Source organism: Plectropomus leopardus, chromosome 7 (genome assembly GCF_008729295.1).
Source record: "Plectropomus leopardus isolate mb chromosome 7, YSFRI_Pleo_2.0, whole genome shotgun sequence".
NCBI lineage: Eukaryota > Metazoa > Chordata > Actinopteri > Perciformes > Serranidae > Plectropomus > Plectropomus leopardus.
Genome location: NC_056469.1, coordinates 6,254,820 through 6,281,397, shown reverse-complemented (window position 1 = coordinate 6,281,397; position 26,578 = coordinate 6,254,820). Strand labels below are relative to the sequence as shown.

At 39.3% G+C, this 26,578-nt stretch overlaps 1 protein-coding gene across 1 annotated transcript in view; it reads right to left on the bottom strand.

Annotated features, from left to right (window-relative positions):
- Nucleotides 1–2,151: 2,151 nt before the first annotated feature.
- LOC121945874 (NIPA-like protein 2) overlaps nt 2,152–26,578 on the bottom strand; it is a 31,628-nt gene continuing 7,201 nt past the window's right edge. Inside the window, exons 2-11 of the mRNA XM_042490237.1 lie at nt 21,355–21,423; nt 19,071–19,239; nt 11,570–11,629; nt 10,205–10,326; nt 7,249–7,345; nt 6,843–6,978; nt 6,483–6,571; nt 3,343–3,406; nt 2,566–2,663; nt 2,152–2,360 (exon numbers count right to left, since the gene is read on the bottom strand). Coding sequence (XP_042346171.1) covers nt 2,254–2,360; nt 2,566–2,663; nt 3,343–3,406; nt 6,483–6,571; nt 6,843–6,978; nt 7,249–7,345; nt 10,205–10,326; nt 11,570–11,629; nt 19,071–19,239; nt 21,355–21,423 — 1,011 coding nt within the window. The 3' untranslated portion in view covers nt 2,152–2,253. The remainder of the gene's footprint in view (nt 2,361–2,565; nt 2,664–3,342; nt 3,407–6,482; nt 6,572–6,842; nt 6,979–7,248; nt 7,346–10,204; nt 10,327–11,569; nt 11,630–19,070; nt 19,240–21,354; nt 21,424–26,578) is intronic.

Below are 26,578 nucleotides of genomic sequence, written 5' to 3'. Positions count from 1 at the left end.
TTCCTTGTGTTGGGCAACAACATGTGGCTTGTGAAAGCGAGATGTTTTTCTCTTATCTTGGTATGAGTTTGCTGGACCACTTGTAAAATTTACAAGTTTTAATTTACAGTTAAAAAATAAGAAATCATTGGTGAATCCCAAAAATCACTGGGTACTAACAAAATAAGAACAAATCCTGGATACGAGTAAAAATAAGACAAAATTTGTTCATATATAGTTTCTTGCATGTGGCCCAATGTGTCCTTATCTATATGTATTGTGCAAGTATGACACATTAACTTATAACACTTATGACATTACAGCAAGCAAAATATAAAATTATTCATGTTCTTCTTCTTAACTTAACTTAACTGCAGTAGTAATATCAAAGCAAGCGACTTATACACTGATTTAGACATTTATACACCGCTGAGTGTATTTCACTGGTGTATGTGACTGCGAGCTGCGACTTGGTGCTGTTTGTCAGGAGCAGATTTAATGATATGGCGGCCCCGGCCAAACGCCATGCATCTTGATTTTACACCCTTCCTCTTACTGGGAACACTTACGCTGGCAGTGGTTAAGAAAAATAACCTATTAATTAATTATTAACTATTAATAGTAAAACTCTTAATACTGCAGAGTAAAGGTCCTGTATTAAAATAAAAAAAATAAAAACTAGCATTATCAGCACAATATACTTACATGTACTTAGCATCTGTTTAAATTGGAGCTTTCAGTTTTATATAATGCTGCATGGTTTAATGAATTAAAATATCTCTTATTTTAATTCTTGTATTTTTTCAATAAAATCTGAATTTCAGTAGCCTAACATGTCACTGTCAGGTAACTGTAACACTGTAACAATAGCCATACAATGTTTTTCCTCTGAAGTGGAAGTACAAATAATAGTAAGCCATATACTGTTGAGTTGCTGTTTGCTGTCTGTTTTTTACATTATTTTTGGGTACAAAGAAGAAGAATAGCAACATGATTGATTTACATGATGATGTTTTGGGGCCAGGTATATTGCTTAGGACTCAAAATAGCACAGTTAAAAGTGTGAAGTATGAGTAGATTTCAAGACAGTTGCTTGCAGCAATGAGGCAGGGCAAGCAACTGGCCCATTCTGCATGCTGTGAATGGGCACTGTATTAGTAACCTCATAAAATACCTATACTGCACTTGACATAATTTGTTACCTGTGGGTAATTACTGTCACCTTCTCCTGTGTTAAACCATACAAATGTTACAGCACACTCAATATTTTAACCCCCCACAGTGAAATATGAAGTAAATGCATTCTTTTTATAGATACTCTGGCATGAACACTGGTTTCCCACACATCCCATAATGTGTAGGTGGCAGATAAGAGTTTTGTTGCTTAGCAACACTAAAGTTTGGTAGCAGTTGAGAATGTAGTCTGAGGTTTATATGAGGTAAAGATGGGCGGGCACACTGTGCATTAGGGCTTTTTAGATGTGTTATATTACAACTTAGCGGTGTCAAAGTGATGCATGCTCCAAACATTCACACACAAATTCAACTGTGCCAGATAATTGTGGGAAAGAGATCAGCTATGAGGAAAGGATTGTTTAACCGTTGAACTGTTTTTTTTATTAAGTGAATTTATTTAAATTCAGATCAACTTGACACGTAGAAAAGTTCTGTTCATCTATGAGCTTCCCACGCCAATAGAGGGCAGTAGTGCACTTATTTTGCCGTATGACATGACTTCTCCAGACTGTTCAAATATCAGATTTCCTCTTTGTTTATTAACAACTGATCACACATACACCAATTATTCCACTGAATAACATAACACATGTTATATTAGAAAAAACATTTGGCACTGTGCCCACCTGGACCTTTTTAAAAATGAAATTTTTTGAGATTTTTGTCAATTTTTCCTCATCAGTTCTGTCCGTCCTTCTGGAAGTACTGTTAACTCAGGAGGTATTTAGGATATTTAAAGAGATTTGCCATGTATAAATAAATAAAATCTAAGACCAATATGGCCACCAATACTGCTGCTCAACTGGCACTGCTTTTGGGATGATGCCTACCATTCATTTCTATAAATAGAGATATTGTTGAAGTGCCTTGAAGGAAGAATGCGCACACACACGCACGCGCGCGCACACACACACACACACACACACACACACACACACACACACACACACACACACACACACACAAACACACACACACACACACACAAACACACACACAAATCCACCAATATTACAGTCCAAACAGATGGAACTGGTCCTATGAATCGTCTGTTTGGCCAGCGCTGTTGCACATGAATTTGGCTGCCAGCGATCCGTATGTCAGAGTCTTTGCCTCGGGCTGAACTTTGTCTGTGTGCCTTCTCCCTGTGAACACGGACAGCAGAGCTCATTAGGTGGACCCCGCTGCCAGGGCTGCAGACATCAGCAGTCGGTAAAATTCAGGGTCACTGCCAGCAGATTCATACCGTTGCTGCTGGCTAATCAATGCACCATACTCAATACTAATGGGTCAGCACGCAACATGCTGTATCGTGATGAGAGCTGATTAAAACGCTGATCAAACACTTACCAGGGATCTTATCCATTGCAATAAAATTGCGATCCTGTTGCTTGATTTTTGGCCTGTTTCGGGCTATCAGGAAAACTCCCAGGAAAGACAGGAGACAGCTAGAAAAGAGTTTCAGGGATACCACTTTCTTAGTAAATACATTTCAATAAGCTGCAAATCCTTATAGCCTTCATATCTCAGATACTTTTAATCCAAAAAAGCATTTTAAGAATAATTTCAAATTCAGCTAGCCAAGAGCTTCATGAACCCTTGTTTAAAAAATTTAAAATTTTTGTCAATTTACTCTGTAAACAAAAACATGCATTAAAAGAGTATTTAAACTTGTATGTGTCACAAAGCAAGACCTTCTAGATAGATTTCTTTTTTTTTCTTTTTATCATCAGACATTCGCTTCTATTCCATGAGGTGCCGAAAAGACTTTTATTTACCTTATTGTGGCATTATTTCATAAAAAAGAACAGAAAAAACAGTTTTTCATCAGATTTAGAGGTCCTCATCTCTGGAATTCATATTCCTTAAGCATTTTAAAAACTCATTAAAAACATACTTTATCTAAATAGAATTGAATTTGCTACATGTTTTTCTCTATTTGATGTTAATTTGGTTGAATTTTTTTTACTCGTCTTTTATTCTGCTTTTTGATCTGCTTTTAATGACTTGATTTGAAGTGGAGGACTTTGTTCAAGCCCTTTGGGTGTAAGATTTTACTTTGTGTGAATAAACTAAACTAAACTCAACTAAACTAAACTACATACTGCTGTGTTGTTGCATACTTACCCAAAAAGAAACATGAAGATGTTTAGTAAAGCCAAGCCTTCGAATTCCTGGTAAAATACTATCCCTGCAAAATGGGAAAGCACATTAAAATGCATTTCACATCCAATAGAATAACAGAACACATCATCTCAAGTGCTTTGTTTGTGCAACACAGCCCTGCAAATCCTGAGCACACACTACGATGGGATGATGAAAGGAAAGAGTTTAATTATTAACTGAAGAGAATCATTCTTGCAGATGAGTAGCAACACAGAAAATGTTCAGGATCACTAATAAACCCTCAGAGTATTCAATAAAAAACGATTTACTCTGCTGAGCGGTGTCGCTTTTCCTGTGCCTACTTCACTGTCTACACGTCTGCTGCTGCAAACACTTTCAGGTTGGGACCAAAACAACAATATTCCTCAATGTGGAACTAAACTAACCTTAAAGGAGGAGTCCAGTCCCTGATGTTCTTGCACTGCCAGATATAATACATCAGTAATTTGTTGCTCAGTGCCGTCAATTGTGGGTTATATGTGTAGGTGGGGAGAGTGACAGTAATACCAAGAGCAATATCAGAGCTGGAGATTCTCAGAAAAGGTGAGAGGAACTCAAATCTCCGCACGCCTTGTGGCTCTCCCTCATTCATCTATGATGGATGTCTCCCTGCGTGATTATGGGACATCAGCGCAACACAGGGGAAAGAAGCCCTTTTGTGTAAGAGACAGACAAAATCTGATGTTTATTTTTGATGTTTTGGACCGCTGGAACATTTGCTGCTATTACACTCCTCTGTAGCTGCGCTGGAAATAGCTAGAGATGACGTCATGCTGGGCAATTTATCCACTAGAAGAATAACAAACAACATAATTGGTTTAGTAACGTCAGGTCTATTGTCAAAGATGTTTTAAATCATGATAAAGTGTTTCAGGGTGTATTTTTCCCTCAAGACAAAAACACCTTTTCTTGATTTTTTTTTTTACATTGAACAAAGAACACTATAAGTGACAGGATAATAAGGACCTGACCTGACTGAATACACAGGCTATAAATACTGTGGGGCTTTTGCTGAACAAGGGCTCCTAAGTGGTTCACATACACAGGAGTGAATCATCATCTTGACTGTGTATTATGCTCCGCTGTGTTGTGTCATGAATCGATTTCAGCTGCTGCAGTGAGTTTTGGAGCACAGCTTCATCAGTAAGAGTGTTGACTGTGAGCTGGCATGAAACATTATCCTCAATACTTGTCTTGAAGAATAAGTGTTTCTTGTAGCCAACAAATACTATCAAAGATCAAAACCAACAATGTTGAAGTCTCACAAGACTTTCTGACCTTCCCACCTTGTTTGTGGCATTCAGCCCACTAGTTATTAATGAAGACATTTAATGGAAATAGCAATGAACTTTGATAAAAGGAAAAATATGAATGTGGTTTAAAGGACAGCAAATTTTCGAAATATTGAATTTATATTCATTTACCACTCTAAACTTTGCACTACATTTGTTAAAAGGAGTGCTGCAAGGATGACATTTATTCTCCTCTGGTTTTTCAAAACAAAAAGCCAAGATTTTGGATTATTGCAGAAACAATTGAAAATAAAAAAAAAACAAAAAACAATTGCAAGTAGTAAAAAGATAATGTTGGGCTATAATTAAACCACACCATGGTCCCATAACTCTAACATGGCCAGCGTTCAGCAAGGCTGTGGCGGCGTGATGACATTCTGTAGTCCATTTAGCAACCTGACAGCAGCTGTCTCTTTTAAGACACATAAAGGCTTCAGATTTAAACAGTGGGCTATTTATGTATTTTACCATGACATATTTTATGTCGTGGAGCAAAATATGAAAATCTCTGAACTTCACGCTAACCAAAGACCTTATTTCAGGCATCTAACTTAAAACCTGTTCAAAAAATCCCATTGACTTCGGGAAGAGGGAACCAGAGGTGCAAAAAAGCGACATGATTTTTGCATTTTAGGACTTATTCCTGCACCTCTCAATTGCATACTTGCCTATAGCTAAATTTTAGCATGTTCAGGTGACCAGATAAAAAGACTAAGTAATGCTGGCAATTAAGTGGAGAAAATTCATTTTAAATAAGTGATTACATATTCCTCTCAACAGAACATGAAATGTATTAAAAAATAAATCTAAAATTGCCAACTCATGACTAATTCCATTTTTAACCTTGCTGGGTGCGTGGCTCTAGGAATGGCAATGCCTGTTGGTCAGTCCACCATTTGGGTCCAGATTATGTCCAGATTATCCAGATGTAATCAGCTTTAATTTATGACTAAATATGAAAAAACAAAAAAACAAAATTCTAATCTGTCCTATCTGTACTTTGTAATTAGTTTGAATTTGCAAATGTAAGCATGCTAAACAAAGATGGTGAACATTATACTCGCTAATAAGCATGTTTGCATTTAGCTCAGACCATCATTGTGCCCAATCTAATCAAGGCCACTATGTTTATAAAGAAGCGATGCTCAACTTATGGCCTGCAGGGCCAAATTTGGCCCATGTTTGGGTGTCGGGTGGCCTGCAGACGATTTTGTAATTCACAATGAAAATGAAACGATCCACTCTGGGATTTTCTTTTCTTTTTTGTCCTTGAATAAGGTACTAAAGCACAAAAATACCTCAAATAGAGCTTGTTTATCAAAAATAAAAGGTGCAAGTGGAGGACCTCTGGACTCTGCAACAGAGGTTTGGGCTAAGCCCTGGATGTCCTCAAATCCTAGAAACTCCTGTGGCATTTTGAAAAAATGGCTCCTAGGTAGGAAAAGTTGAATACCCCTGTAGCTGGCTCTTATTTGTTACAAAAAAAAAACTCAGTAATTTCCTAAAACAGCTGGACTGTAATTATAAGCAAACACTACTCTGCATGAATCAATTATGCCTGTGTTGGGGGCAATTTTTTTAACTGCAGATACATTTTTTTAAATTTTATTTTGACACCAGGACAACATATGTGGGACTGACTCACAATAACTACAGTTTCTCATGTGACCTGTTTGGACAACAACAATACCAGTTATGGTCTTTTCATGGGATCTGCATATGATAAGAAACTTGTCCTATCACTTTATCAGAAATATAGGGCACTGAGTAAAAAACCAACAGAGAGTAACAGCTTTATGGTTTGCATACCTGCAAGAATGGCACTTGCGGTGAAAAACACAAAATTGATGGGAACCACCTCTGTGGCGTCAAACATTTTCATTGCCTGATTGAGAAATCTGCGGAGAGAGGAGAAGATGCTGTGAATATAATGACCTTGGTGACCGTGACACTATGTAGCGGCCAATTCATCCATCATAATAGTGTAGGTGTGCTGCAGGTACAATGTCATCATGCCCAATATATTATTTTCCTAAATTAATACAGGAAAAGAAGAATCAAAATTGCCTGTGGCAAACATGAGGGATTCAAACGATAAAAAAGAGGCAGAGAGGCTGAGAGAAAAAAAAGTAAGGTACACAGAAGAATAGAAAGAAAACCTTGACTTACTTGATCTGGAAGGCGCAGGAGGCGATCATGACGACAAGCATGACGTAGAAGATGGGGTAGATGAGCTGCAGCTGGCCCTTTATTGTCTCTGTGATCATTCCTGATACAGCTTTGACTGAGATGACTGTCAAAGAAGCTGCAGTGGCACAAAATACAACACATCACATCAGCATTTAGTTGTACAACTTGTAAAGATAAAAGACTTCCCCACTGGTTCATGCAGATTTAGATAAGATAATAGTGAGTTTTACTGTTTATTCTCTTCTGTCGTGATCTACTAAACTGAAATGATAGCAGAGCATGGGTTCATTTTTCGGTAGCCAGGCAACAAAGCAACCTGTGACTACCCAAAATGCTTTAATCCATAACCTTTGAACTCATTCAGACAGCTTCCATTTGTCCATACCGAGCAGGGCCACCAGCAGCATCACAATGATGATGTGCTTCACATTCCTCCTCTTGTACAGATAGAGCAGGATGCAAAAGACGACGACCTCTATGAACTGTCGAGAGAGCGTGAGAGAGAAAGAGAGAGCAAACAAATAATTAATTCACATTCAATTTTACTCAAACTTTGTACAGAAAATGAAAATCTGTACTTTTGGCCATCTTATCTATAAAACAAAGAGCTGTGTGCAGGCAGCGAGTGGCGTGCTTTAATTGTAACAAATGACCGTGGCAGAAAAATGAAATGAATTGCTGGTCCTTAATGAGGAGAGCCCAGGGCAATAGCATTTAGCTGTTCAAGGACCTCTGATACAACGGCACACAGCTCTAATGCATGGTGAAGGAGCAAGGAGTACAAAAGTAAAATTGAGGGGAAAAAGCTGACCTTTAAATGTTTCATAAAACCTTGTGTCTCCATGAATATGTTAAAAAGAGGGCTTATTTCAAGATTTCATTAGCCTTTTTGGAAATGGATTTAGAAAGACCAAGGTCATTTGCATACCATTTAACACTACACACACTGTGAATGACACCAGCATGGTTTAATAGTCCAAATCCTGCCAGATGGAATAATTTAGCAATATTGTGACCTCTGGAAATAATGAGAAGACAGCGATAGATATTTTATTTCCTTCTGATTAATTACCACCTACAGTTCACCACATACTGTTGGAGGTTGTTCCTCCACAGGCTGATGAGTATTCACAATGCGCTGCCAGAAATGGAAAACAGTGTACCCTTTTACACACCATCAATCACTACAGCCAGAGGCAGCAACACTATCTCAATTTGAAAACATCTGTCCATCCTTCTGTTTCTTCCTAATATCTGCTTAAACATTTTGCTTTGTTTTTTGTCCAATAGCTGCTTTTTTTGTTTCTGTGTGTGTAAACATCAATTCAGCAAGGCAGATTAGATTCAACAGTGGAATGTGGAATATGGTTGAGAAAAACACTGTGCCCTGAATAATGATGGCACTGCTACCCAGGGCACACATTCGCTGTTTTTACTATTGGCTAGCACCCCTGATGAGCTGCTAGCTGTTATCCTTTTGGATTCATCTCTGCCTGATTTGATGGATGATGTGCAGATAATCGCTTATTCCACAAACAGTAGAGGGAACATAAAGGATTTGGAGTGAGTTTTTGGTGAGATAATATTTGAGTGTTTCAAGTTCCTGATGGACAAAATAACAAGTTGCACCAACACTTTTCTGAAGACAAATTGATTATGAGCTTCATAGAAAGATTTTTTTCAGGGGTGATTTTGTATATATGTTGGTTTATAGAAGTAAACACAGTACAAAATGAACTAGAATGACCACCTCATGGCTCTATGCCTCCACAAACCAGTCAAGGTGCATTTTACATCCATGTCTGTCCAGACTTATATGTCATTAGACAATAATTCAAATACACATGTTGCCGCAAAGAAGACACAAATTCTAAAACATGGATGCTTGAAATTCAGTCACAAGTACACTTTGAATTCTTGAGTCACGGATACCAGACCACTGCCTTTGACCACCAAAATCTGATCAGTTCATGGTGAGTCAAAGTGGACATTTGTGCCAAATATAAAACATTTCTGTAAGGCCTTCTTGAGATATCGCACTCAGAGAAAGAAATGGACATGAGGCCATAGTGACCTACAATTTTTTGTCCACAAAAGTCTAATAAATTGAATAATTGAATGAGACACACACAAGGTCACAGTGACCTTTGATCAACAAACTCTAATCCATTTATCATGTGTCCAATTGGACATTTGTGCCAAATTTAAAAAATTTCCCTTAAGGCTTTTCTGAGATATCATGTTCACGAGAATGGGATATTTGTATGCTTTTAATGTCTTTGGGTCGTCTGTTTATATGCACATACAATCCAAAAACATAATGCCTTTGGCCACGGATGTATGCCAAGGCATAAAAATACCACCATATGGGTATCAGAAATGCAACAGACAACAGATCCTCAGTGGTGTTTAAGACTTCTTCTTTTAGTTTTCTGAACACTAAATCAAAGGTGTCACACTTTCTAGCACAAAATAGTGCTTCTCTGAACTCCACTCTTGAATTACATAAAACACTGTATTTCTACAAAAAAGTTTAACCTGCAAAGTGTAAAAGTGTAAAAGCTCCCTCTCTGCTGCTATCCCAAGAGACCCGGCATCAGTGGAAAAGCAGCAGGATATGACCTTCTACTGCAGAAATCTTCCTTTAAAAACATCTGAGGTGTTTACAACAAAGACAAGTGTTAACATTTGGAGCTAACATTTACATTGTCGTGATGAGTACATTTTGAGAAAAACACCTTGTTTCAGCTCTGTGCCAGATTCGTCACTATGGTAACAACTATGTTTGTGCCATCGCCGCCTGAGGGGAAATTGGAGCAGGAGAGCATATGGGTGCACTTGCTGACCAGTATTTCTTTTAATACTAAGTACAAAAACATAGGCAATCTTAGTTTTAATGGACTCACTCCCTACCTCACAAATTCCATGAAACATGACAGCTACACAGAGAACTGAGCTCATCCATATAAGCCACAATAACAAAAAGAACAGGAGATCTGCATGGCTGCAAAGATGAATCACATCATTCTCTGAAATTAGGTTCAACTGTACTTCAATTCTTTGAGAGAGGATTAATAAAAATCCAATAGTTTAATTAACCCCTAGGAGTAGTCCTCTTCCTCCTCTCCACAGGGAGGTCAAAGTTTGGGGTGAGCTCACTAACAGCAGCACAGGAGGTACTATGTATACACTGACATGTTTAAAGACATTTCCAGTAGCGTGCTGCTTCAAGTATTAAAGACCGACTCAAACATACAACATTATCACCAAGGAAACAAGAACATGCACACACATATATATATTTCTGCACTTGTGCCGTTGAGGTTTTAAGGGTGACATACTAGGTAAAGCAGGAAGTGCCAGCTGACGGCATAGTACTGGACCAGATGGGCTGTGATGTGTGTGGAAGTGTGGGGGGCAAAGGTCACCAGGACATACGTTCCTGTTATTGCCAGGGTGCCACCTGTGGAAGAAAGAGAGTAGAGAGTGATGAGATTGTAGTGAAATGGTTTTGTCTCTGACTCATATGTGATTGCTTTTGCCGCATCAGGGCCCCTCGGCTTTGGAACGACGTGCCCAAGAGATAAGGCTGGCAGAATCAGTGACATCTTTGAAATAAAACCCATTTTTATAGACTTGTGATGTCGTCTGTTTTAATTAATCTATTTTAGAGTGTCACAAGGAAACATACACACATAAATGCAATTTTTTTTTTTTTTTTTAGAAATAAACTGTTTCTTTTTTGAAATACAAATGTAGTGTATTTTTTTTATTGTGACACATTTTGTTATTGGTGATATCACTATATATTTTATATCTAGTAGACATTATGCACAATAGGTATAAACAACAATTTTTTTTCTTATAAACCATAATGAAAAACATACCCACATATCTTGCCAGCCTCCTTCAGTTCAGAGTGTATTGTGCCTCCACATGCAGTCTTTGTTTAGAAATTCTGAGTTAATAATAAACATTAACCTTCAAAAGCCAGCTTGAAGTTACAAAGGACTGACCTTCAGAATCCTCTTTGGCTTGGCAAACTCAGTTTACCTTATTGAAACACTACCATGAGTTGACTGCGCCATCTTTAGTGTTTTTTTCTCATTCATCTTCTAACATCAATTGGTGGTTTGTATTACTCTTTGCAAATGGGCACTGTTGAAAAACAGAGTTTGTCCTAAATGTTTTCCCCACTATAAATAAAGCATTCCTACAATTAAATGTTTCCAAAATGTGTCTGATAATGTTGCTCAGCAATTACAACACAATAGCGAAACTGGCAAAAATTGCTGATGATTTAACTAAACAGTATGCAGGGCTGTCTGGTGCTGATATAAATGGTCCAATCTAGCAGTTATAATAACTGTCATTGTGACGACCATCAGGACCATGCCATTTAGCAGCAGACTCTATAAATTGTTATGACAAACAATAGCTTTTCATAAAACAATATAATAGGACAGGGCTGTTGAACAAATTGTGCATTTTATTTCCTCTCACAAACACAACTGCTAATAGACTTTTTTAACCAGCGAAAATGTTTGATTTCTATCTCAGTAAATGTGAAATGTTTCCTCTGTCACAGGATTTTTCTGTTACACTGAGATAATCTGTGAAGTCACTGTGATATATCTGAAATCTAAAATGTTACTCCTCAAATCTCAGCAGCAATCTGAGAGGATCCCAACTGAGTGTTTGCTTACCAACAATGTCGGAGGCACGCACCGTCTCCTTGAGGAAGACCACAGATATGACAGCGCTGGCTAGGGAGTGAAAATATATTCCTGTTAGTTTAAAAAGCCATAAAACATGCCACAGCTACCATTCAGTCTACCAGAATATAATCTAAAATCAGACACGGTTTTATTTCATTTAAAGGGGAACTCTACCTAAATTTAGAATTCCAATATGCAATTTCCATGGCCAAGGAAGGTTCAATCAATATTTTTGAAAATGAGCTACTTTCTTTCAAAGCCAGAAACCAGAGTAGTAAGTTGTCAGACCTGATTTCATCAGAAACAGTCTGGAGATGATCCACAGACAATACAGGGCTCCCACCACTTTCATTTATTTGTGGCGGGCTGCCACGATTGAATATCTACTGCCACGAATAGATTTTCTAGTTTTGGAGCTGGATTAGAAGCTGTGTTGAAATATACCATTCTGTTATATATATAGCACCACACTGTGGGAATGCACAACGTACTTTTATCAGAGATGGAGCAGCAGAACACCAGGCACAATAAAAGTGAAACTTATCCATTCATTGTGCTGGGTCTAAAATTTCACTTCTTCTGTGAAATGATGACTCTCGTCTGTGCTGCTTCACTGACCCAACGCAAAAAACAGGAGTTTTGCTGACATCATCCCGGCGTCAGCTACCACCACATATAGATTCTAATTCTAATTTGAGCTGCATTTTGAAAACAACCAGCTCCCTGGGGGTTATTGCAATAACATAATGATCAATACTTGACAATAAAAACATAATTGGTGTTCAGCCATTTATTGTAGCCTCATTTTCTGGATTGATTTATTTTTTCATGCAACAAGTCAGTTTAATCATAGGCAGGGCCAGACACTTGACTCAATATTGACTCGATAAAAATATCAATTATATCAGTAGCGTTGCAAACAGGCTGGCTATAGACATGTGCTGTACACTGTTATTGGATATGAAGTAATTCGATTTTACTGTACAGCATGCACTGTGACAACATCACTGTAATTTCTCGCATATTGTGTACGCACACTTTATAAACAAGCACTCAGTCATGCATGTGTATACACAGTGAGACTATACTGTGTGAATGCAAGTCTACATGAACACATAAACTTGACATGTTTATATTGATCAGCCTGATGTAATCTTTCAGCTTGCTCAGATAAATGGAACTCATTAGGACTTCATAACGCTGGCATCAAATTACAGCAAGATGGTATCCCATGCCACATTTTTCATGAACTCATTCATCAATATCATTGTCAAAAATGGTGACGCAGAAAAGCAATCAGTTTCACATGAGCTAAGTCTCAGATTAGTCTTCTTAATGTTTCCACTGGATACGCAACGAACCGAGGGTGACGGATAAACATACAGCATGTGGCTGTCACAGAGACAGATAGCGAGAAAGGCAGATATGCATGCAGACACACAGACATGCCAATAAACAGGCACATACTCAGATGGATGGCCACACAGGCAGACTAACTGCCTGAGACAGAAAAGCAAACTAGAAGACAAACAGACAGCGGACAGACTGACAGGGCGGAAAAAAAAGATATGCAAGTGACAGCAGCCTGTCAGGGAGGAGGTCAGTTTACATAACACACTGTGACTGCCATGTTGGAGGCCCTTAACACTTGACAGCACTACTGAGTACCTAATTTTACAGCCTTTTCTGTCGTTATGTTGTTATATATTCCACCCATACTTCAACAGAGCCAGCTGTGTTTGCTGGGAGATTTTGGGCACGACTGCAGTGAGTGACTGCCAGCCAGCCAGACGGGGGTGCAGGTGATGGCGCGCAGACAGAGACAGACTAAACTGAATGGAAAAATTGCTGGAAAATACTGGAAAACAGAAAGACAGGCAGTTTGAGTTTGTGTACAGGCTCTGCCACCATCATAAGGAGATTAGCTAGGAGAGGATAAACAGCTCAATATGTCAGACACACACAGCGTGTCATGCATAGGATTACTGAGGTGGCGTGGCATGACAGACAGGTTCTTCACATCAATGTTAAACATTTGACTGTAGAGCACAATTTAAGTTGTATTGGGAAACACTTTCAACTGAGTGTCAATTTTAGGCAGTGGTGGCCATGAAAAACTTTACTATAAACAATTCAAGTTGAATTAAAGGTCACATATTATGCTCATTTTCAAGTTCATACTTGTATTTGGCATTTCTATTAGAGCAAAGGTATATAATTGTATGTTCAAACAAACAAACATTTTCTCATACTGTCTGCCTGAATTTGCCTGTATCCACCTTTTGTCTGAAATGCTCTATTTTAGCACCTAACCCTTTAAGCCCCCTCACAAAAAAGCCCAGTCTGCTCTGAATGGTCAGTTTTTAAAGGTCTTCCACATGTGCACGTCTCTGCACCATAGACTGTATAAAAATTATGGACAACATGACAGCTCCCCCAAAAAATTAAACCAAAACATCGATCACCCCCCCCGGTGGCTGGCTATAGTAGTGACATCACAACTTCGCAGAGGTCCTGACAGCTCATTCAAAGGCTCAGTTTCTGAATATGGGCTTTGCGCATGTCTGTGTGAATTGAACATTTTGATACTTTCAAAGTATTTACACCTACATCTGTTTTATTATAAAAACAAAAGACATGCAAATGTGAGTTTTTACAATATAGGACCTTTAAAGCAAAATTTCATTTCAAATGCTCAGTGGCTGTAACTGTAAACATGGTGATAGAGTGTCTTTCAGAGGAGAAGTGTGAGACAAGGCCAGGATGTGTACGACGCCACAGGGGCATTACTGCCAAATTGAAAGTTTATAAAGACTCTTGTTGGTATTCTGATGTAACAGTCAGTTGTTAAATATTTCATACTGCGAGCATGTTCACATTCACATTTAGGACTCCTTCTTTGCCTCTGGGACCAGCTGGATCTAACAAGTAACCATAGCAACTCGGTACAAAGTGAGATTCACACGGCTTGATAAAATGAGAAATGTGGTAACCTCTGGGGTACGCAGTTCTGTCACTGCTCCTGTGTATTTACGGAGGTGTGTGTGTGCATCAGATCAACACTGTCCCTCTACACTCTCTCTCTCAGATGTGCAGTAATGGGAACCTCCCCATGGGAAAACACACCATGTCAAACATTCTCTCACCACATGGATCTGACATGAACGGATGAAAGCACAAAAGCTGAACTGTCATCTCCCAAAGCTCAAATATAAGAACTGTTGCAACATATTCTATGTTCACAATGTCACAAATGACAAAAACAGTGAGATTCGAAAGCTCTCTTGTCCTGTGAAAACACGAGCATTAAGACCAACTGTCAAAAAATTCTAAACAATAGAAAAATATTATATTATAGATGTTGAACTGCAGAGTTTTGAAATGTAATATAAGATAAATTAAAATCCAAACAGTTCGTTCACAGCCTGAATAATAACAGAAACTTTGTGAAATATGACCATGGTCATGGGGGGATTACAAGACTATGAGCCCCTGGGCACAGATATACAAAAGGCCCCACCACGAAGGAGCAAGGCGCACACACTTTGTAGTTATTTTCAATCTTTCTTTGTTGTTTTGTCTCCCTTTTTAGCCATTTTGTGTCTCTTTGAAACAATTTTGTGTCTCTTTGAAACAATTTTGTGTCTTTTTGTTTCTCTTTGATATTATTTTGTGTCTTTTGGACATTTTGTGTCTCTTCAGGGAAATTTTGTTTCTTCTATTGCAATTTTATGTCCCTTGTGTCTTTAAAATGATATTGTGTCTATTTTATCATTTAGTGTCTATTTGTGGTAATTTTGGCTCATTGTGTGTCATTGTTTTGTGTTTCTTTGTAGTCATTTGGTGTCCTTTTGTTTTGTGTCCTTTTATGGTCTATTTGTGTCTCTTTTTGATTGTTTGAGTCTCTCCCTGGTTGATATGTCCTAATTTTAGTGACATTTTGCAGGTGAAGTCAAGGAGGGCCACCCTGATACTTTGGGCCCCTGGCGGTAGACCCATTTAGCAATTCATCCATGACCATAGTGTAATGGGATTTTTTTTTTTCATAATTTTCATATTAACATTCTTCAATTAAAGCTACACATGTATTTAAATCAATATAAACAGCCTGCTTCAGACAGTGACAATAACACATCTTAGTCAATGACACAGTGCTGCAGGTCTGACTTCTTTGAGCAAAGCTGATGTAGCGTGTGAATCAGGTTTCTGTTTATTCACACCATGCCAGCCTCCCTCCTCTTCTGCATGTGATGACACAGTATCTGATGGAGAACGCTGACGGTCCGCTCCATACAACACATTTGGGATGATGCTGTCATTCCAAATAGAGGCCGCTGGGCTCTGTGGATGGAGACAGTAGTAATTGCTCTCCGTGGAGCGTCCGTGTGCCAGTGTGACACGCAGGGATAGATGGGTGACAGCAACATCATCAGCTCTCCCTCTCCCGTCCCTTTCCTCCTCTGCCTCTGCTTTCCACTCATATCTCTGCCATCTTGTCTCATTTCATTCCTATCCTTACTCTCTGCTTTCCTTTTTACCTCACAATCTTCTCCTCTCAGCATCCAACCTCCTTTCTCCTCTTTTCCATCCACCCAACCACTTGCCTCCCTCTTGTTTACTCACCCAAGGCCTCCCACTGTCTGCCACCCCCCCTCTGAGCCTTCAAACAGCTCTTGGAAAACAGGCACAACAGCGCTGCAGGAGGTGTTATGTGTGTGTGTTAGCTGGAGAAGCATCTCTGGTCGGAAAAATCCGCTAGACCCAAATGTTTTTACACACCACTACTTCAGTTATGCACACATTTGTGTGTGTGTTTGCTCATTTACGTACAGTATGAGTCAGCGCAAGGTGAGGATGGAGTCACGGTGGCAGCAGCAACCTGCACATTTTCCCCCTCAGCTCCACTTGTTAGCGCTGAGGACGACAGGCCGTGTCACAGCTGCAGACATCTTCCTCTTCTTCCCTTCCTTTAACCTCTTCATCTTTGGCTTCGTGAATTCTTCAAGATGCTGCTTCAAGACACACTTCAGCTGCATATTATTCATGCCCGCTTCAATGCAACACTTGCACGTGCCTCACAATTTTTGTGTTTTTTATGGGGATAATAATGATAGTAAAATGGAAATCAGGACAGTAATTGTTAATACCTGTGGCTTTAAAGACAGTCCTCATGTCAGCCTCATACAGTGACAGCACTGAGAGGTTACTGCTCCCTGAAGCGAGTACGGCGCCATGCAGAAATATAATGAACAAGAGGCCTGCTTAACATGATTTGTGGTTTCGTTCAGTGTTTTATTTAAACCATTCATCCACTTGTGAGGCGTGACTATAGGAAAATCGTTTGAAGCGTCGTGGTAATAGCTGTCATTTATATCCATGACTCACCACCACCTCCAGCGCGGTGAGTGATCGGTGGCGGGAGGCAAGAAGTGAACCTGTTCAATATTTAACCTGTGTTTAGAGTGTTTGCACTGAGCAGCTGCTAGCTGTAGCAACCGGGCAGGCTTTGTTTTGATTGGCTAATGAATCCGGCTTAGTTCATGACAGCTTCAGTTCACACTGTGGGCTGTAAAAATGATCATTCCTGGAGTGGGCTGTTGGATTTATAATGTCACAAGTAATTGCACTTCCTGAATCAGCCATAAATTTTTTAAGGGTCCTGGGTCTAGTGCTCGATATAAACCAGGAATTGGGAAAAATAAACACGCACCTACACACTGGGCTGCTGTCTGAGGCTGTAAAGCAACAGTTGGAAGTTTCTTTTTGAAGGCAGGCTCCTGTGTGTGAGAGACTGCGCTGAACGAGGTGAAGGCCTATCTGCCCCATCAGCGCAGGTAGACGTGTAGGCACAATACACAGGATGGAAATAGCACTACTACTGTAAACACATAACTATCATTAATGCAGTTCATTTTCATGTCCTGTTATCTGAATAAGGTGCTTTTTAAATTTGTTTTGACCATATCTATTAACAAGGAGATGCACTAATATGAAAAAATATGTAAGAGTATAAGAGTAGAGGGACAGCAAAAAGGACAGAGACAATATTGCAGTTTCTATAATCTGGTTTTCAGCATTCAATGCTGTTATCATAATGCAAACATTTTCAGCTCAATAGAAGCTTTTAGCCCACTGCTCAGGAAAGGCTTACTTTGCTGAGCTATTTGCTGGTAAATGCATCAAAAGTTGTATGATGTCCTAATATTTACTTTGATCAGTTATGTCAATGTTTTGTTGGATAGTTTCCATTGATCAATGGTTACCAACCTGGGAGTGGGGACTCAGACAGGAGGTTGTTTGATAAAGACGAGGTGCTTTGAGCCAATCAGAGACAGAGTAAGGTAAAGAAGGAAAGTATGTATATCTTAAGATACTCCTGTGACCTCTGCTTTGCTGAACTTGTAAATTACTGAAAAGTTCAACATCTAACAGTCAAGATGAAATGAAAATGCCACAATGACATGGAGAGAACATGCAACACACAGAAGGGCCCCAGTTTTCTGGCTGGTTTTCATTCATAATTCATCTCTCTCTCATACTTCTTGCGATCCAACACTCCATATCACACTTAGTAAGTCTAATCCTTCCAATTTTTTGCGGTCCAAACAAAGATTTGATTTAAATCCCTTTTGTAACTTTACACCAATAAAATATTCCCTTTCACCGGGGATCGTTACAATACAGTGGCTAAAGATGCTCTACCTTCTAATTCATTGGAACAATGGCCTCTCAAAAATATTTGCATAAAACTGCTAAACTAAATCTCTACTTGGTCAATCTGGCTGAAATATTCAGCTACTGGCAACTACTGTTTTAGATGTCAAAACATTTTAGATGTCATTTAGACATTTACATTTACATGGGACATTTAGATGTCCCAAAAACATTGGGAACCACTGCCATAAATGAATGCATTTTTCATAAATTGTGTCCAACTCTATTCCAGATATCCAGAAGTCCAATTCCACAGGATGTTTCACAGCATCAGTCAGTTGTTAAACTTAGTGTTAGTTGCCTATATAATCAGTATTAAAGCCAGTGTTTGTGAAGTGACTTGTGATATTAAGTGGATAAATATGAAGTCTTTTTACAGTCCCATATTGTTATAAACTTGACCTCTTTGATTACATTCTTCCTAATTTTTGACAGAGATGTTTGGGATGTTCTCCAATGTTTTCCAGTAAATGGTAAATGGATCCATATCATATGGATATTTTTGAAAAAGTGTAGTATTTGCGCTATACTATTACTCCCATTCTGTATTCTTAGTACATTAAAGACGCATTTCAAATGTCACAGCCAAAAGTACCTGTCAGATGTTCAGCACATAATGTAGGCGCTTGGCATAAAAAGGACTGTTTATGACAAGATCCGGAAAAAAAGAGCAGTCTGCACATGGCAGCGCTTTCTGTTGCTCCCAGAGGAAGCAACCTTTCCTGCTGCCTTCATGCATGGATAATGTATGAGGAAGAAAAAAGGTCACCCTTACCTATGACAGACACACAGCCTAGCGGGGCTATGAGTGATGCTGGGGCAAAGCCGTAGGCAGCAAAGTTACCCAGCTCCCCGATGCCCATGAGAACCACACCGCACCACCACATCACAGACGTGTAGTAAGGCTTGGAGCCCCGCTGAGACTGACGGACGTGGGCATATTTCTGTCAGGAAGAGTTGGGAACAGGAGCCAAATATATTACCTTTGAAAAAACAGGTGTCATTTGAGAGATAAAACAGCATTACAGAGGCAGCTGCACACCTCTAAACACACCATAACACCCACTGCTGATTAGCATTTCATCTAAGAAGAGACATGACACCAATTAAGCAAATCAATGAGGTGGGAAGCTGTACAAGGCAAACACAAATGCATACTTCATAATCATTAACAATTCTATCTTTGGAAACTTACACTACCTAATAAATAACTGTTATCAGCCCTTTCCAGCACCTTTTCACATTTAGTTGAAGCTGTCATGTTCGTTAATAGTTTTTATTATCTAAATCATGCAATGGGGAAAAAACACTGATTACTGAAGACATGTTCTGTTTTTATACAGCAGCCTCGAAGACTGGTAGAGGCTAAAGAGGTTGTATGCTTATAGAGAATTTATTAAAAAACTCTCTAAATGACTTTGGATGATTACTACAGTGCATACAGTATGCAACTCAAAAACCAGGGTCCAAAATTAGCCGTTGCTAATGCCAAATGCAGGAAAATACTTGGCAGTGGCTGGTAAAATCGTCAGTCGTCACTTTGGTGGACGGAGATAATACACAACAGAGAGTTAGTAAGGTCGCTGTATGATGGATTGAGCTACACATGTAAAAATCTTGCTGTAGAATCATATTTGTTTTGACTAACAGTGAAGTTCACTGATTGTAATCAAACAGTATTAAGAAATGTGCTAACTTACATGTATGCCCATATGTTGTTCTATCAATTTCAAAGAATCATCAATTTAATCTAAAAGAATAGCTCAAGTAGCGAGTGTGAGGCTGTGTGAGAAAGAGAGACAGTGGATCAGCTCGTGGATCATTTTTTTTTGTTGACCCAGGCAAAATATTCTCTGTATGAACTGAATTGTGTTGATAGTATATTTCATGCATTCATACATGTGTGTGCATGTGTACAGCACAACACCCCCAAAATAGGGCTCCTGAAATCCATGGTGTAACTTGAACACTGAAATTTACCACAGATGTTAAACCTTTTTGTGTAAATACATCGATCAATGACTGACACCTTTCATAACATTTCAGAAATGATCTAAATGTTATTACTTGATGTAGTTTTTTAGATTTTAAAAGTGGTAAACAAAATTTTAGAGTGGCAGACAAAAACTAGAATCACTGCCACGCAGTTGTATGCCTCCACAAACCAGTCAAGTTACACTTGCAGTTTATATCCATAACTGTGAAAACACTGTTGCTGCAAACACATCTATGCCCCCGGCAGCAGAGAAGATCAATACAATCAGCACAGTTTAAAGGAGGATTCCCAAGATTCCCAAATGTCTCCCCTTCTATCCTGATTTATGACGTTAAATGATGGTTAGAAAAGTGTTTTTGCATAACAATATGATGTCATAGTGAAGTTAGCCTTTGGCTGTAAGATGTTATCACGTCATCACTTTAGCCTATTAAACATTTGTGTAAAATTCTATCATAATTATTGACCCCCAAAATCTAATCAGTGTTGAGTCCAAGTGGACCCTTAAGAAGTTCTCTTGAGATGTTCCTGAAATATTGTGTTTGCAAGAAAGGGATGGATGAATGGAGAGACAACCATAAAATATAATCCGGCCAGGGCTATTACTGGTATGGAGGCATTAAAATACCTGCCGGTGGCTGATAGTTAAAAAAAAAAAAAAAGGTCATTTCAGACCCTCTCAAAATAATTGCTTAAACTTCACTTAAAATTGTGCTGATAACACATCAGGGAGCATAATTAGTATTTTAATTAAGTCCAGACACAAAGAGCAAAAACTGTTTGAATACTTAACAGGACAATTGTATTGATAATTACAGTATTAAAATGAAATTGATTTCTGATGTTTAAACATTCACTTCTATTATTTCTAATTCAAATGGGTTTTATTGGCATGAAATACAAAGTCATTTCTGCTGTCTGCCACACAATGCCTGCTGGGAACTTGTCAGCATATCCCACAGTCTAGCAGTGCTTAGAGAGTAGAAAAATGACTCTTTACAGGCATTAAGAGCCTGCTGCGTGCAGTGTGTCTGCTGTACAGCTGGATTCCAGCGTTTCCTACCTGTATGTTGAGTGAAATGCTGATGAGGACATTCCCACATATGGAGATTATGATTCCCACGAGATATGTCTGTGGGAACAAACAGTAAACAGACACAAGATCAGGTGACGCTCTACTTGTCACACAACATCTCCAAACACCCCATAATACTCACTGCAAGTCTTCCATCTTCCATCTCAAGTCACATCTGTCATTTCCATGACAACCTCAGAGTCTGTTGTTCCATTGGTTCCATTATTCAAAGGCATTAGTGTGTGTGCATGTGTGCGTGTGTGTGTGTGTGCGTGTGTGTGTGTGTGTGTGTGTGTGTGTGTGTGTGTGCTCCGGTGGTACAGAGGCTTCCAGGGTTTCATGATATCAAACTTCAAATTCTCACACACTCACATGCAGCGAAAAGCAACAGACACAAAGACAGAAATTTAACTCTCCCACGATATATGACACCTCACATAGGTCTGTATGCAGGTTAGTACACACAAACATCCTGGTTATGAGACATATGTAAGGTTGTGGGAACAGAGCTCCAGAAATGCTGCGTGCATTGTTGGTGGACTTTAATATGGGCAGTTCAAGTGTCACAGCAGCAAATCAACAAGACAGAGTCTACAGCCGCGATAGTGACTCTGTAAAGCTGTACCAGACTGTATGAAAGAAGTGGACATAGACACAGTTATTTCAACAACTGGTTTGTGGGCTGCTGTTTTGAAGTTTGGGTTGGGCATTTTGGCTATTGCCACCAGTTATTATTAAGTCAGAAGTAATAATATATGAATGAGAGGCTAAATTTGTGAGGTTACTTATAGCCACGCCTCTATCATGACTAACAGGTCACTGTGTTGGCAATCAGAAGGTAGCCACACCCTAAAGCCTACCTAGCTTAATCATCTAGCCTATTTTAGTCTAATTAACAAAATAAACATAATGTCGTATTACAAAGATTTAAAACCAGTGGTTCTTGATCGTAAACTTAATAGGAAAATCTTTGCTGATGTAATAAATCAGTTGAGAAGCAGGGTCAATCACCAAAAACGTCTTTGTGCAATCAGTGAAGTTGCCCCCTGAGATGCCCCCTGCTGGCCATTTGAAAGAATGCAGGTTTAGAGGGTTCACATTTATAAAAATTACCTTTGTCATATTTGCTGAAACTGTCAACATGTCCTGACAGCAGTTCATGAGACAGAAACAAAAAAAAAACATGCTCCTTCTCCTTACACTTTTTATGGCATTATATAGATATCCACAGCATCTAAACAAAACAACCAATCAGAGCCAGGAGAAGTCTCTGACACATGTCAAAAACTGCTTGGTGAATTCTCACACATGCTTTAAGGAGCACTAAGAGGAGCCAAAAAAAACATTATTTTTTCACAGATTGTTTAACTCATGTACTACTGTCAGGATATAGTGACAGTTATTACTAATATGAAAAAAGGTATTATTACTATTTCATCAAATTCGCTATTAGGCACTTCTGCATCGGTCTCACGTTTCAGAGGCAGCGGCTGGGTTAGGTCGTATTATATAGTCTACTGGCTGTACTTGGGCATCGCTAAATGATGACTCAGCTTGCTAACATGCTAATAAAGAAAATGCCAAGATGCTCATAGTTGGCAGGTAAAATGTTTATTATATTCACAAGTAGACCATGTTATCATGCTGATATTTCTGAAGTGGCACTAAAAAAGAAGCACAGCTGAGGCTGACGAAAATATCGGTAGTTTTGCAGGTATTTGATCATAAACCAAAGTATTAGACGAATTACAATTTTGACCTGGTGAAAATGCTATATGGAAAGGTAATGGATGAGAAAATTCAGAAGGGATTTATCTTTTGGAGAACTTAAACGTCTATATAGTCTTTTGGCAATCCATCCAATAGCTCTTACAATATTTAAGTCTGGACCAAAGTGGTGTATTGACTTACCGACACTGCTATCCCTAGAGCCACGCCACCAGCTTGGCTAAAAAGCATGTAAAGCTCTTGAGAAATATTGCCCCCCCAGAACAGCCTTGTATACTGAGATTCTTTGGCAATGTGGCCATATCTTTTTGTAGCCAACTCCCTGCAGGAATGCATAACTGGCACTTCAGTGATGGAAGGAGAAACAGGATCCATTCGCTTTAAATGTTTCAAGAATCCGCTCAGCTACTTTCCCCCATATGCTTGGAGGAATTATTGCCAAGAGGAAATTTAATTTTAGGTCATAAACATACCGGTGGCTGTGGGCGGACAAAGTTTACAAAGAAATGAAAGCGCGCAGTGGGGGTGGAATGTAAATGATGAAAACCTAAAGAAAGAAACTCAATCACTGCGGTAGAAGCGGCCAAGCACATCCAAGTATTTATCCCTTGAAAGAGCATTATGAGAGAGATGGGGGTAGAGAGAAAAGAGAGGAGGGAGATACAATAATAGGAATTAAAAGCAAAGGATGCAAGGCAAAGGGGCTGAAAAATGAGAGGGAGGGAGAAAGGTATGGTAAAAAATGGGAGGAGAGCAGCACTAGATTAGAAAAAATAGAGGAGAGAGAGTAAATGCTCAGGTTCAGTGGCCCATACTGTGAGATAAGACGGGCAGTGGGTTATTGTCTGTAATGTCCATCTGATACTGCTGACAATGAGATAACAGCACTGTGGTCAAAGGCTAGCAGAATGAATGGAGTGCAAATTAATTCCTCCAGTCTCCAAACACAACAACTGATCACTATCACGCAATCCAGAGGTCGTCTAGCGCTCTGTCAGAGCACATTATTAAACAAACTTTGTGGAAAATATAAAATATCTCTTCACACTACTGAGGGGATGGAGCTGTCATTTTAGCTTACTCTTAAAATCATTAACCATAGACCAAAACCCACTCTCTGAACAAGGAAAACAGCCGTAACCCTCTGCTCTCTCTGTCAGCCTCTGACACTGCAGTGAAGCATACAAAGGACCGCAAGACAAAATGATGAATCTTCCACGGAACACAATTTCATAACCTTTCTTTTAATGAGATCATACTCTAGACTTACAAATTGCAAAAGTCTTTTTGGTCCTAGTGGCAAGATCTCAAAATAGTTAAGCATCTGGAATAGTATCAAAATTTACAAAGATGAGCCCAAAAAGTCGAGTGCCAGATACACCAAAAGAGAGAAACACAAATCTACAACCACCTTGGCAAGTCATTAGGAAACTGTATGTTAAAGTTTTGTTGTATTGCTAAGTCTTCTTTTTTATAGCTGTTGTAGTTAATGTAACTGTGACCTGCATGCTAACAAAGTGGCTACTTGTCACATTGTTTTAGATGTAATGACTAAAAACCATGGATTTATTAACAGACCTGGATACTTCATTGTTGCTCAGTGGCGCATGCAGTCAAGAAAGCTCTGTTTTCTGCAGTATGAAAATACCCAGGTGATCAATGCTGCTTCTACGTCATTGGGCCCATAAAGCGAGAGACTTCTGCCAGTGGAGCCAGCTACTTCTGGTTTAGCATTTCACTAACATGGATGGGGATAAAATGATTTAATCTTGCAGCTTTTTCAGACTTTCAAAATGGTATTGGAATAAATAGATCTTGTTAGGGGGATGAGTCATTTTGTGGAGGCTGTTATGCTCAAAAAATGTATCCAATGATTTACAGACCCCTCTTTCCCAATTTAGGTAAACTTTTTGGCCAATATGAAAACTGGCATTAAAGCCCTTTGCACCTCCTGGGGGCCTGCTCAAAACTGATGTTTCAATAAACACCTTCAAAGATTGGATTCATTGAGAATATTTATTCAGGGCAGCCCTATAAAACAAAAAGTGACGTATTTTATCCATCATTACATAAACCCCAAAGGGTTACCCAATATTCTAGTGTCCATTTTTGTCCAGCAAAATGCTACGACAATGACCGAGTCCCAGATCTCAGTTTGGAGTTTAATTAGGGTCTCATTTGCAGTCTTCTGTCTAAGCTTCTAAACACGACAGGAATACACTACCTCATTAGCCTGTGGCTGAATGTTTGGTTAATGTAACACACTCACGTCTATTGCCATGGGATCTGTAGTCTGTGCACCAAAAGAAAAGAAAGACAAAAGTCCCCACATCATTCAAAGGAAAGGGTAGAAGTGAAGAAATGAGGAAACATGTACCTACAGCCCATTTTCAATTAGTTTTGACCTCTCTGATCATCACACAACATAATTCCACCCAACATCCCACTTTAAAATAAAACCTCTTGGGTTGTACCTTCTTTACTGCATAACACACCTCATCATTTCTTATTTCACAATCTGTTTCTATCCTCCTCATCCTCTGCTCCATTCAACCTTGACACAAAGTCTGATGAGTCCACTGACCTGAAACAGCGAGGATGATACCACACCACAGGCAAACAGGTTTTTGACTCCAGTGTGTGTTTATCTATCTATATGTGTGATGCTTGCAGAGGTAAACAGGATTTAGGAGGGGGAGGTGGGGAGCAGATGGGCGACTCGCTGATGAGATTCCTCTGGGGCTGATATCACATCAAGGTAAAGAGTGTGTGTTTGTGTGCGGGGGGGTGTGCGATGATAGCCTCCTTCCTCAAATGTTGAAGGAGACAGACAGACAGAGAGAGAGTGTGTGGTGGGCTGTCATTACTGTAAGAAATGACGACTAACGGCTCTGTGGTAATTCACGATCAGACAGAAGGTGTCATCCATCGGGCCAGCTGTGCTCAGTTCACTAAACCAAGATCAATAACCTTATCAAGCCTTACAGGACAGAGTGTAAGTGGCCCGCTGCTTTGCAGTTACTGAGCCCACAAGGAGGCTGCTGGTTAATGCTGAGAGGGGCCAGGGGGCAGAATGACTTTGTGTTTGTGAGAGAGAGAAACAGTGTGTTAAGAGTACAAGGTAGTGGATGTACAGCCTGAGGATAGTTTATTCCACAGACTTCACACGGGAGTGAAGTGTATTCAATCTATTTACCGTATATTATCCTTTGTTTGTCGTTTAGCTTTTGATGGGAGAGAGAGTGCATGCATTTGCAGTAAGGGTGGTCACAGCAGGAACACAAGCATGTCACCAAGACAGCTTGAGCCTAAAATGCTCCACCCACTGCGGGAGGAAAATCCACATGAGAGAGTGTGAGAGAGGGGAAGATAAACAGAGAGAGTTTTCCTGTTGCAGGAAATCAAACAAAGCAGTAAAGGCAGGCGAGGCCGGCACGTTGGGAGTGCCACTGGCTTGTGGCTTACTTAGCAAACATTACACACT